The following is a 13,657-nucleotide window of genomic DNA, read 5'->3' as shown; positions in this document are numbered from 1 at the left end:
CCCAGCCTCGCTGCTGCCTTGCGGTTAGATTGCAGACTGCTGTGTTAGCAATGAGGGAGGCTCCGTGGCCGTGGGACCCTCCCGGCCAGGTGTGGGATATATTCTCCTGGTGCACCCGTTTGCTTAAAGCGCAGTATTGGGGTGGGAGTTACCCGATTTTGCAGGTGTTGTGTGTCTCAGTTCTCCTGGCTAGGGAAAGGGATTCCCTTCCCCCTTGTGCTTCCCAAGTGAGGGTATGCCTCGCCCTGCTTCAGCTCTCGCTGGTCGGGCTGCAGCAGCTGACCAGCACCGATTGTCCGGCACTCCCTAGTGAAATGACCCCAGTACCTCAGTTGAAAATGCAGAAATCACCGGTCTTCTGTGTCGCTTGCGCTGGGAGTTGGAGACTGGAGCTGTTCCTATTCGGCCATCTTGCTCCGCCACAAATGAGATCTTTACACATTGGCATAATGGCTGTAATTAAGGAGATAAGTAAAAATTATTTGGAATTGTCATGATTGAACTTTGTACCTTTTGAAAACAAGATTCCAATTTGTATCCAAGATTTAGTTTGGTTTGAAGTAGAAACTACACAGGGATTAGACTGGTGCTTTATAATTTGGTATATATTCTTTGGGATATTTTAATACAATAAGGTAAAATATTTTAGAAAATGCCACATAACTCCATATTTATATATGCTTTATGAGCTGTAACTTTGGCTAACCAAATATTAATGCTTTAAAAAGATAGAATAAATTTTACATAGCTTGAAACATGTAAGCAGTGAAAACTCATTCCTTAAAAATAATTTCAGTAGGTGTCTTAGATACTTTCGCTGTCAGCAGCCATCCTACAAAATGAATGGTCCAGATCCTCAGTATCTGTTGTTTTTCCAAAGCAGTGCTAGTCCCTCAGGTCAGTCCTGGCCAGGTAGGTGGCCAAACTGTAGTTTTTCGAGGTAACCCAGTGAGGGTCTCTACTGATTGCCTGAGATCCCTCCTCACATCTGTTGGTTGTTAGAAAGTGCAGTGGCCGGAGTGCAAAAAAAGCATCGTTCTCTAAATGCCAAGTAGTCCTTCCAAGTGTTGAGAATGCTGAGCACTACAGCTGTAAAGTAGGCGAGTCTCCTCTTGGGAGGAAGTAGATTGGAGTATAGCACTGGCTGGAGGCAGTCAGACCTAGACTTGCATCCTGGGTCCCACCTTGGACCAGGTCCTTAGTCTCTCCAAGGATTGGTTTTCTCACCTGCAAGACAGGGATAGTAAAAGAACCCACTTGGATAATAAAAGAACTCCTTGTTTTGAGGAGTCAATGAGATATGTCAGCATTTTATTCAACACATAATAAGTGCACAACGAATATCAGCTATATTAGAATTGGTTGCCTCTAACTAGGGAGTTAGAGGTTGATGTCAGCGAATAAATGCTGTCCATTCTCCCTCTAAAAACCGATATGAAATTCTTCTACTTCTCTCCATCCCATTGCTTATTGTTCTATACAAGCATGATTGCTCACTGGACTACTCCAATGGTTTCCTGAGTAGTCTGTCTTTTTCTGTGTTTCCTTCCCTTCAGTACATTCTCCATATAATATAAAAGGGATCTTTGAAAACGTCAGATCTTGTCACTTGCTTGCTTATGATCCTGCAGTGGGCTCCCAGCTTCAGCCTACAGGGTCTTGGGTGACCTGGCTTGGCCTCCCTCCTTAGCCTTATTTGGAGCTGGCTGTGTCTGGAACACTTTGAGCTCTGTGCTGCTTTGGGGACATGGCGCTTGCTCTTCCTTCTCCTGGCATGCTTTCCCCCTAGATCTTTCCAGGGCTGCTCCTTTTCATCATTCAGTTGATGTTTGCCTCAGAGTGGCCTTCCCTGACCACTTAGTAACTCTAATTTGTACTACTCCATTTTATTTCTTCACTTAACATTATTTAAAATTATCCTGTCCATCATCTGTCCGTGCATTTAGAGGGGGAGCTCTGTGACAGTGGGTACCATGTTTGACCTTCATTGTATAGCTATGTGGGCACTTCAATAAATCCAGAATGGGTGAATGACTTATTATCAATATTAACTTTTTTGGACTTTAGGTCCATCATCCTAATGTGAATATTGGGTCCAGAAGATCTCTGAAGCGCCCCACAGTGTAGTATGATGATCTCTGGGCACTAATGGGTCTACCTGGCCTTGGCATTCTCTTAGCAGCTAAGAAGTGTGACCAGTGATTTCCATGTGCTACTCTTTGAGCTGGTGAAGTGGCTGATGAAAGCACAGTGGAGCTTCCCAAAAATACATCATCTCACAAGCTGAACTAAATTATATTTCAAAGTATTGGACAAAAGCTTCTTGGTATAATGCTTCTCATTATGAAATCAGTGTCTCATTTCAGAGTCTCTCTTTTTCTTTTGCCATCACATTTGCCAAAGTCCTTTAAATATACCGTAGATGTTTTTAATTTTTTAAGAAATTAAAGTAGTTTCGGTGTGAGTCATGGTTATATTATTTAAATGTCATTTATGGAACAGCGCATTGTTTTACTTAAATCATGCTTGGCCCAGGAGTTCTGTAACCTAAGCCATCATTTTGTTGGTGGAAACAACAGCTACATCATTGAATGAATTGTCTTTGCTGTCAAAAAGGGAAATGGAACCAGAACATGAAAACTGTTTTTGATAAGGACTGGAAATCCTGAACCTGTTAATTGAAGATTTAAACCATTTGTTTTCCTCAGATATTTAAATCATAGTGCTTGCAGTTCAACTTTTTAAAGTGAGACTGAAACTAAGTCTAATTGAGAACATTTTATTTCCTCCATTGAAATAAAAACAAGAGAAAGAAGGCTTCAGAATTCGGATGCTGCCATTGGTCACAAGTATGGCTAGTGGCCATAGCTTAAAAAGCTGTGGTGTTCTCACTTTCCATTTCATGTCATAGAAAGTAAGCAAGTTCATAATGATATCGTTTAATACAGAGAATTTTTTTTATCAGCTTATTACCAGAGAAAATTCTTGAAATAGTCACAAGTAGCCGACTTCACTTCTTTTATTTACATGTAATTTTGACACTTAAGGTAAATCAAGTTAAACTATGTTTGGAATGTTACTTTTTCATTTGTTTGTGAACAGTGTTTTTATCTTTATTATAACAAAGTTTGAAATTTTACATTCATGGCTCTTCCAAAGAAAATTTGTAACCCAGAACAGGATGTGTCTTATCTGGCCCTTTATGAAGGGCTCATGGGTTTTTATCCTAACAGCCTCTGGACTTCTGCATTTCAATTTTCAGAAGTCTATGAAAGTTCTGAGCATATGATGACTTTTCAAACTCAAGAGCTGTTCCTAAAATGATTATCTTAAAGGTGATACTCTTATTTCTTCATAAACTTTTGGAGAGAGCTATGTTTTTGCCTTTCTCGTCTATTGTGATGTAAAGTCTCCAACTTAGATGACTGTACTGGAAAGCTGAATTGTTGTATTAACAACAAACATTATAGACAAGTCATCAGTGTCCTGTTTTTGAGATGGAGTCTTGCTCTGTTGTCTAGTCTGGAGTGCAGTGGTATGATCTCGGCTCACTGCAACCTCTGCCTCCTAGGTTCAAGTGATTCTCCTGCCTCAGCCTCCCAAGTAGCTGGGACTACAGGTGTGTGCCACCACACCTGACCATTTTTGTATTTTCAGTAGAGATGGGGCTTCACCATATTAGCCAGGCTGATTTCCAACTCCTGACCTCAGGTGATCCACCCGCCTTGGCCTCCCAAAGTGTTGGGATTACAGGCATGAGCCGCTGTGCCTGGCCCTGTTTTGTTTATGGAATGGAAATTAGGCTTAATACACTGGGACGATTTGGAGGACAAACAGCTGAGGGATCCACAATGATGCACGCTGGTTTAAGATGAGGAAGGAAACCTCACAGGAGACTCCCACAAGGAGACATATGAGTTCTCTCTAGGTTCCGAATTTCTCCCTTACTTTTTCTTGGGAGCAGAGCTAGTGGTTTGGATTCTCAGTGTTATCTAAACCTGCTCAAGAAATTCACTGCAGAACAGTGATCGTCTGTGGCCTCTTCTCTGGGCTGGCTGCCTCTAGTGGAAGAATGGTGCTAGTTGTTGATATTAATGGGGAATGTTGAAGGTCAGCCACCTGAGGGGTAATTTCCATAAGCACTGATCTCATCTTCATGATCTCATCTCTGACCAGTTTCACAATATCTCATACTTGGAACTGCCGTTGTTGATGTGATCTGGGGGCATGGAGGCACATGGTCCTCTCCTCGAGGTTGGTCTTTCTGTCACAAAAGTACCTCCTGTAGGGATTGAGGGCCTCAAACCTCTTTTCTTTTTTCTTCTTCCCTCCCCTCTCCTTCTCCTCTCTTCTTTCCTTTTCCTCTTTTTTCTTAGATTGAGTTCATAGTTAAACTCTGGCTATCTGAAGAATTTAGTCCTTAATTGAAAATTGAGGGAGAATGCCCTGGACTCTCTTGCTGATTTTTTTTGTGAACATTAATTATTTTTCTTCTCTGTGATCCCTGGCTGCCTCTGAAAAATGAGATAATATACTGCGTTTTTAAAGTTTATGTGAAAACTAAAACATGATAAAATGAACTAGAGTAGTGATAATGCCTATCATTTAATTTTTTCCCACTTTTGTTTATGTTTTGAACATGTAGAACATTAACATGCTTCCAAAAGACAAACTGATTTTGAGAAGTATATTCAAAAGAATATATCTTCTTCCCCTTTTCTTTTTCCCTACTCCTCGTTGGTAACTGTATCAGGCAGTTCTTGCATTACTATAAAGAAATACCTGAGGCTGGGTAATTTATAAGAAAAGAGGTTTAATTGGCTCATGATTCTGCAGGCTGTGCAGGAAGCACAGCGCCGGCATTTCCTTCTAGGAAGGTCTCAGGAAGCTTATAATTGTGGCAGAAGGCGAAGTGGGAGCAGGCACATCACATGGTGAAAACAAGAACAAGAGAGACAGTGTTGTGGGGAGGTGCCACAAACTTTTAAATGACCAGATCTTGCGATAACTCACTATCTCAAGGACAGCACCAAGATCCAATCACCTCCTACTGGGACTTACCTCCAACATTAAGGATTATAATTGAACACGAGATTTTTTTTTTTTTTTTTTTTTTAAAGACAGGGCCTCTCCCTTTGTCCAGGCTGGAGTGCAGTGGCACAATCATGGTTCACTGCAGGCTTGACTTACTGGGCTCAGGTGATTCTCCCACTTCAGCCTCCCTAACTGGTAGGACTACAGGCACGTACCACCATGCTAATTTTTTTTTTTTTTTGGTATTTTTGTAGAGACAGGCTTTTGTCATATTGCCCAGGCTGGTCTCAAACTCCTGGGTTCAAGTGATCCACTCGCCTTGGCCTCCCAAAGTACTGAACCTTGGCAATAGGTGAACCTTGGCGCCTGGCCTCATTTCCCGTTTTTATTACACAGAAGGTAGTATATCTAGATGTACTATTTTATACTTTGCCTTTTTCACTTAACAGTGTGTCCAGGAAATTACTCTGCATCAGTTGACCAAGATATTCCTCATTCTTTTTTTCACAGCTGCATAGTACGCCATCATGTGTATGTGCCATAGTTTATTCAGTCAGTCTCCAGTTTTTGGGCACTAAGATTGTTTCAGTTATGTTACAATTACAAATAATGCTGTAATGAATAATCTTCTGCATATATATTTTTGTATTGTTGGAAGTGTGTCTTCAGAGTAGATTCCTAGAACTGGAATTACTGGGTCGGGGGGTAAGGTCATTCCCCTACATGGTAGTTATACCCTTCTGAATTCCCTCTAGCAGTGGATCAGTGCTGGTTTCCATACAGCTCACCCAACAGAAGGAGTGATCAGAATTTTGAATCTTAATGCTAATCTGATGGGAGAGAAATGATATCTCAGTGTAGGTTTAATTTGAGTTTCTTCTATTATGAAGTTGAACATGTTTTCTATATTGAAATTTGTCTTTTTATTTTTGTCTTTTGTCTTTTATTCACTTATTTTTGTAGGACTTTTTATCCTTTACCCTACTTTTTTAAAAGTTCTTTGTATATGTATATACATGTATGTAATAACATATAAACATACACAAAAATTACATAATATTGATATTAGCTGTTTATCCATCTTATATGTTGAAAATATGGTCTTTTAATTTATTTGTTAAGCCTTGCTTATAGTCTTTTTTGCCTTGGACTAGTTTAAAAACTTAAAACAATCAAATGCATCAATTTTTTTATTTTATTGCATCTGGTGCTTAGAGAGCCTTCCTCTACACCTGTTAGAGAGTAATGCCTATTGTTTGTTGAGAGCTTTCCATGTAAAAGGTGCTATACTGAGGACTTTTCTTCTTTTATCATGTTTAATAATTGGAAGAGCTCTGTGATTTACTAGGAGCCAGTGACCTTGGAGCCAGTGAGATGTTGGCTGCTCAACTTCACTCCATCAGTGGTGTGACCTTGCACATGATGTCTGTATGTGTTGAGTTTCAGTCTCATTATCCGCAAAAAAGGGAGTAATAATAGCATCTATGTCAGAGGGTTCTTGTGAGAATTACCTGAGTTAATCCTGCAAAGGACTTTGAACAATTCCTGACATCTAATGAGTGCTGAATGAAAGTTGGCTAATTACTGTACCATAATAATTCAATTAGAAACATAAAGGGTATAATCTAATGCTCCCTTCTTCAAATTGAGTAAAGTTCTGTCATCACTTTAAATGTTTATATTTCTTTTACCATAAGTTTTAAATATCACCGTGAAACAGAGTATCTTGTTTTCTTTTTTTCTTTACGCATTTTGTTTTATTGTAACTTAAATCAGATACTTAAATCTATCTAGGGTTTCTTTTGGAAAGACTCAGGGAGAAATTTGGGACTTGAAGGTGAGAGCACATTAACTGTAATTTCAAACCATTAATGCTTATGTTTCATTAGTCAAATAATAATTTTACTTATCATTCTGGATGCTTCTAAAATATGATGTTCATAAAGTCAAACTTGTTTATTACTGCAGTTCATTGGGGAATGATTTCAACATTTTACAAATGAGTATGGTTGCCCGGCTTTGCCATGGCCGTGCTGCAAAGCTCAGGCTGTGTGCCCTTATCTGCTAATAGTGGAATCCTGTAATTTTTAGAAGGATTTTTGGCTATCAGAGAGTCATTGATAATTCCTTGAGCTGGAAATGTTCCTGCTAATGCTTGCTTTTTTAGTGATAAGTTATTGCTGTCTTAACTTTATTTTTAGCAAGTTAGTTTATTGCGAGTTGTTTGGTGAATCCTTTAGTGTTTGGCCTATGTTTTCTCACATTGGACTTTGAGATCTGTGTGCATTGCTTTGCATATATGAAACATCTGCTTTTTATTTGCAATCATTTATTTGTAACTATTTGCAAATATGACACATCTGCTTTTATTAATGCAGATACATAAACCTTAACCCCCTCCCTAATTTACTTCTGTAATGATGCTTCATTGCCACCACTAAATGTATATATATGAAAACATGGAATTGCTGGGTAGGCAGGCAAGTTGGTTTTTTGGTTTACCTCAATTGGCGATGGCCCCAAAATTTAAGAGCCACCGTCTTGGATTATTTAGCATTTCCTCCTATGTATTGCTGGTCTAAGAATAGAAAATGCTTTTATTTTCTACTTTGGCCTTAAACTTTAATTAATGATACCCTACATAGTATTTTTCTTGTGTAGCAAACAATTCTAGATTACTAAGCATTGAAACAATTATGGTGAACACTAGAGAGTTAAATAAAAGTCTGCCTTTAATTTGCTTGCTTTTGAGTGGCTAGAAGTATCATCTATGCCATGGTGATCTTTAAATTTACTTTAATTTGGGATACCACAGGTTTTTTTTTTTTTTTTTTTTGAGATGGAGTTTTGCTTGTTGCCTAGGCTGGAGTGCAATGATGCGATCTGGGCTCACTGCAACCTCTGCCTCCTGGGTTCGAGCGATTCTCCTGCCTTAGCCTCCCGAGTAGCTGGGATTACAGGCATGTGCCACCATGCCCGGCTACTTTTTGTATTTTTAATAGAGATGGGGTTTCACCATGTTGGTCAGGCTGGTCTCAAACTCCTGACTTTAGGTTATCCACCTGCCTCGGCCTCCCAAAGTGCTGGGATTATAGGTGTGAGCCACCACACCCGGCTGGGATATCACAGTTTTTATTTTATGCATTCTGCTTGAAAAGGCCTGGATTTTAAATTTCCAACAGCACTTAAAATAGAAGCTACTCAATATTAGTTCTTGGTTTGATTTCTTCTTTCCCCTTCTCTGCCCATATTTCCTCGATATGAAGTCATAATTAGAAACTTTCATCCATTACAAGTTAATGATTACTTTGAAGATCTGTCCATTTTTATGTGTTTAGGTTACCAGAGGGAACTTCTCTATCAGAGGGAAGACGGTTCTTTCAGTGCTTTTGGGAATTATGACGCTTCTGGGAGCACTTGGTAAGTGTTTTTGCCAACTGAACAAATCTGTGTCATGGAATGGGCTTTCACTAGGTCACAATAGCCATGAAATTGACAGATATATCTCTATATATTGTAGACTGGGAGGTTGCTTTTTCCTTAGTCTGACTTTAAAAAGAAATTTTCTTTTTAAAGTATTATTTTCAAACATTAACAAATCAAATGTTTTTATTTAGAAAAGATAAGTTATAAATCCTCTTTTTGTGTGTGTGTGTGTGTGTAAGAAACAGAAATAAAAATACTTTATGATGATGGTGCAGCTGATAAAATCAGTTAGAAATGCCGGGTGATTGTGGCACAGCTTTTTTCTTAATCTTCCATGACTAATACAAGTGTTGTGTTAATGCAGTCAAGGTAGTTTCTTTAAGATTTTATGTGTGTGTGTGAAAAACAAACACTGATGGAATTAAGTATGAACGGCCAGTTTCCTCCAGACTGGAATCTCTATGTGGCTGATTTTGGATGATTAATCTTTCTTCTTGTACTTATCTTCAATTTCCTATTTTACTCAGAAAAAGATTAACTCACTGTATCAATCAGGATAGACTAGGAGTGCTGTGGCAACAACCAACCTACTCAATCTAAGCAATTAACAGTGAAGGGATTTCTTGTTCATGCTGCCTTTCCATTGTGGTCAGCAGGGGGCTCTGCAGCTGCCAACATGTCCACGTCTCCAGTAGGAGGCTCCAGGTTTGCCACAGCCTGGAAAGAGGAGGCTGGAATCTATAGCACTGGCAATTAGAGACTTCATCCTGAATGTATCATTTCTACTCATTTTGTCCTTCTCAGAGCTGGTCATATGGCTATGCCTAATCTCACTGGGGCAGGAAAGTGAATTCCTCTGTGTAACCAAAGTAAAAGAGAACTGGATATTATTGAGTATTAGTAATGTTTACCACACGAAACTTTATATAACATGAAACAGATCTGCTTCACATTTTCTCTTGGCCTTGGTCTGAGTCAGGCTATAGAACCATAAATAGAAAGCTTTCAGTGTTTTAGTGCTTGATGTTCTTTTTACCTCAGTATAGTGTTTTGTAGCAGGGACTGGCCAACTTTTCTGTAAAGGGTCAGATTGTAAATATTTCAGGCATTTCGGGCCACGTAGAGTCTCTGTTGCATGCTCTTCCCTCTTCCTCCCTCTCCTCCCTCTTTCTTTCCTGTCTTTGTTTTTTTCTTTTCCTTCTCCTTTTAATTTGGCAGGTGGGGGCTGGGGTGGTGCACACATAAACAGGCCCTGACCTGTATTCGGCTTGAGGGCCAGATTTGGGTCAGGTAGATTTGGCCCACAGGCTGCAGTTGGCTAACTCCCATTCTATAGGAGAGAAAAATATTTCCCCCACTTGAAGTACTACAGTTTGCTTGTGAACTATGTGTACATTCTTCATCCACAGCTTTGGGGTTGAGTGAAGTGTGTTGGAGCTCTTCTTTGGTAAATATCTAGAACAGTCCAAAGATGAATAACCTTGGACAATTTATTTAACTCTGTTGGACTGTCAGATTCTCAGTCTACAAAATAATGGATCTGGATTACATAATTTCTAAATTCCTTTTCAAATCTGAAATTTTTGAGTCAACATGGAATTTCTTGGCCAAGCTCAAGTGGAAACCAGGTCTGCCTGCTAGAGAGAGTTGCTTACCTTTTCCCTTTGCTCTTTCTTTTTTTCTTTTTTTCTTTCCTTTGTTCTATCTTCAGTGATTCCCGCTTCGGTGAATCTTCTGATGGGGAAAAAGTGCTGTTGTTTTGCTTGCTCAGTGTTATTTGGTGGACCTTATAAAGTGCATTTTATGTAATTTTTTTCCCTTTTCATAAAGGTTGTCAGCTTTTGTTTTAAGATGTTTCCTTGAAGCCGATCCTTACATAGATATTGATCAGAATGTGTTACACAGAACATACACTTGGCTTAAAGAACGTCAGAAATCCAACGGTGAATTTTGGGAGCCAGGAAGAGTGATTCATAGTGAGCTTCAAGGTGGCAATAAAAGTCCAGTAACACTTACAGCCTATATTGTAACTTCTCTCCTGGGATATAGAAAGTATCAGGTATTTCATCTTTAATTTAATAAATGATAGATGGGAAATTCAAGGAAGGTAGGTCTTAATGGGTCAAATATGTGTGTGGAAACTTAACAAGTTGCAATTTTACAGCACATGTGAAATCTGAATTTGAGTACTCTTTTGCTTTGCATTTGTGGCCATGTTCCAAAGTCTGAGAATAAAATCATTAACCCACTCTTTCGGAATAACTAAGAGAATTCTAAAAATGCTTTTTAATGTATGTATTGTACTTGCTATTGGTAAGGTAAGTCAATACATGTTTTATCATTGAAAAAGTTAATTTCTGAGGGGAAAGAAAATTATTTAAAATTTGACAATGTGTTCTAGCAAGTTTAGATTGTGAAGGATTTTTTATTTCTAAAACATCATGGAACAGTTACAATATCTGTTAATTTAGTGCTGAGAATACCCATACCCTGAAAAGTGTGTTGAATGGGCATGGATGCCTGGATGAGAATGAGTATACATGGAAAGGTAGGCTGACAAGCTTAAGTTTGCTCCAGGGCTGTCCTGGTGATTGATACCTTTACTGCTTACTGCCTATTGCATTTTATGAGATCACCAAAGCCATTCTCGTTATTAGGCCCCCCACTATTTTCCTATTCTACTACTAGGCATGTAGAAGCTAAACGTTTCCTGAACTTAGAGCCGCAATAACAGAGATCAAATATAAGAAATATATTTCTCAAGCAGTTTGCTGTTCTTGTCTGAGTTTATGATACTGAGTGGGAGAAACACTGGCAAAAGCTCTACTTTTTTTCTTCTAGGTAATGATACCTGTTATAAAAACTGAAAAAAAGTATTATTTTCAAAATGCATGGCAAATCTTTAAATGTCAATGATCGTGGTTGATTTTCATTGCCTAGGACAAGGTCAGGTGCTTCATAGACATGGAACTTAGTTTTTAAATGCTTGTTTCAAAGTACTTTTTGTTTCAATATGTGGTAAGGGGTTACTTTGGATAGTAAAAAATATACTTTTTTTCTTCCAAGCCTAACATTGATGTGCAAGAGTCTATCCATTTTTTGGAGTCTGAATTCAGCAGAGGAATTTCAGACAATTATACTCTAGCTCTTATAGCTTATGCATTGTCATCAGTGGGGAGTCCTAAAGCGAAGGAAGCTTTGAATATGCTGACTTGGAGAGCAGAACAAGAAGGTAATGTGCCGGGCCCACTTGAGGTTGTTATGCATTATGAAACATATAACTTACATGAGAAAAATTTTTAGCCAGGTTGGAAATTGATCACATCTGCATCTTTTGGTGAAAAGTAAAACACACAATAAGATCAGAATGGGCCTGACATGGCCATAATACTTCTGGTCTCCCCAGGGTTTTTTTTCCAACAGAATTTCAGGGCTTGGATGTCTCTTTATTCTAGATATGTCATGCCCTATGTCACTTACCCTTTGAGTGTCTGATACTATTTCAGGTTTGGCAGCCTTGTAGTTTTCTAAGACCTTGGGTTCTGGAGAGACTTAGGTTCAAATTCTGGTTCTGCAACTTACCTTTATGAGTTTCAGTTTTATCAACTGTAAAGTGGGAATAACACCTATTTTAGAGTGGCTGTGAGGATTAATGTGCAATGCTGCTGCATAGCAAATGCTCAAAAATAGGAACTAAAATGCTAATTAAAAGAAATGTGAATACCAAAAAATGCTGCTAGTAAGTGGATTATGTGTATTTTATATATAAAGTAGACAGGGATCCAGGTGTGTGTGTGTATGTGTGTGTGTGCATGTATAAGAAACAGAGAGAGATGGGAGTGGGTTGGCAGAAATAAGATAATGTCCAGTGATTCAAATTTCTGTTAATTCAAGAAGGGATAATTGTGGAAAGTGTTTAGAGGCTTCTTCTGAGACTGTAAAAAATATTGTATTAACAGTAACTTAGATTGAATCCTTGTTACCTATTCCAAAGCTGGGGACTAGAAGATTATTGCGTAGAGGCTAAAGCAGTCTTTGACATTTTTTCTTCTTGTCTGCTTGGCTAAGTGGTAGTTATGTAATATTCCACCTAAGTATAGTCATCATCTAAATAGTAATATTTGAGAGAGGGCACCAAGTGGGATGGTCCTCTGGGGGCTAGAGCAGAATTATCTCTAGGAAGGTTGTTGAGTTAGCTGGGGTTCCTAATTTTTTTCTTGGGGGCTTGAACCTCAAACTCATAACAGCAACCTTCAGATAATGAAAATGGGAGAGTCTTCCCAGAATAGTAGAGCTAGTTAATGGCAGATTCCCAGAATAGGATTCTTTTCAATGTGTCTTAAAATATTTTGGGGATGGCCTGGTCAGATAAGTAATGTATATTATCTTCTGGAATATATTATTTTTTTCCTTTTATTTATAGCTATTTAGCCTTGAGCCAAACGTGTGGAATTTCTCTTAGGAAAATTATTTTCATGAAAACATCCTCAAATGTAGGCAATGGGAAAGGGATGAAAATTTATAAATATATAGGTTGAGCATCCCTAATCCAAAAATCTGAAATCCAAAATGCTCCAATGAGCATTTCCTTTGAGTATTATATCAGTGCTCAGAAAGTTTCAGATTTTTGAGCATTTCAGATTTTGGAATGTATGTATTCTGTAAATATTCCAAAAATTCAAACATAACAGAAATTGGACACACTTCTGACCCCAAGCTTTTTGGATAAGATATACTTAACTTATAGTAGTTTAAAAAAGTGACATATAGGCACATGTATACATATGTATGTGTGTGTGTGTTTGTGATAAATAAATACATGTTTGGCATAAATAAATACACGTATACAAATATATATATTTTTATGCTAGTTAAGTACAACTTGGACCAGAGTAGGTCCAGAATATTTAATTGTATAAAATGTAATTTTTCTGGATAATTGATCAGAATGTTTTTATTTTTCTCTTGTAGGAGGCATGCAATTCTGGGTGTCATCAGAGTCCAAACTTTCTGATTCCTGGCAGCCACGCTCCCTGGATATTGAAGTGGCAGCCTATGCACTGCTCTCACACTTCCTGCAATTTCAGACTTCTGAGGGAATCCCAATTATGAGGTGGCTAAGCAGGCAAAGAAATAGCTTGGGTGGTTTTGCATCTACTCAGGTGAGAGATGATAGTTTTTTTCCCTTTAAACTATA

At 38.4% G+C, this 13,657-nt stretch overlaps 1 protein-coding gene across 1 annotated transcript in view; it reads left to right on the top strand.

The window, feature by feature from the left end:
- Positions 1-13,657, top strand: part of CD109 (CD109 molecule) — a 147,645-nt gene that overhangs the window by 117,773 nt on the left and 16,215 nt on the right. Inside the window, exons 24-27 of the mRNA XM_011942956.1 lie at positions 8,373-8,454; positions 10,291-10,519; positions 11,527-11,692; positions 13,432-13,622. Of these exons, the coding sequence (XP_011798346.1) occupies positions 8,373-8,454; positions 10,291-10,519; positions 11,527-11,692; positions 13,432-13,622 (668 nt within the window). The remainder of the gene's footprint in view (positions 1-8,372; positions 8,455-10,290; positions 10,520-11,526; positions 11,693-13,431; positions 13,623-13,657) is intronic.

Source organism: Colobus angolensis, unplaced genomic scaffold (genome assembly GCF_000951035.1).
Source record: "Colobus angolensis palliatus isolate OR3802 unplaced genomic scaffold, Cang.pa_1.0 Scaffold213, whole genome shotgun sequence".
Lineage (NCBI taxonomy): Eukaryota > Metazoa > Chordata > Mammalia > Primates > Cercopithecidae > Colobus > Colobus angolensis.
Note: the sequence above shows the minus strand (reverse complement) of the source record. Positions and strands in the feature narration are given on the sequence as shown.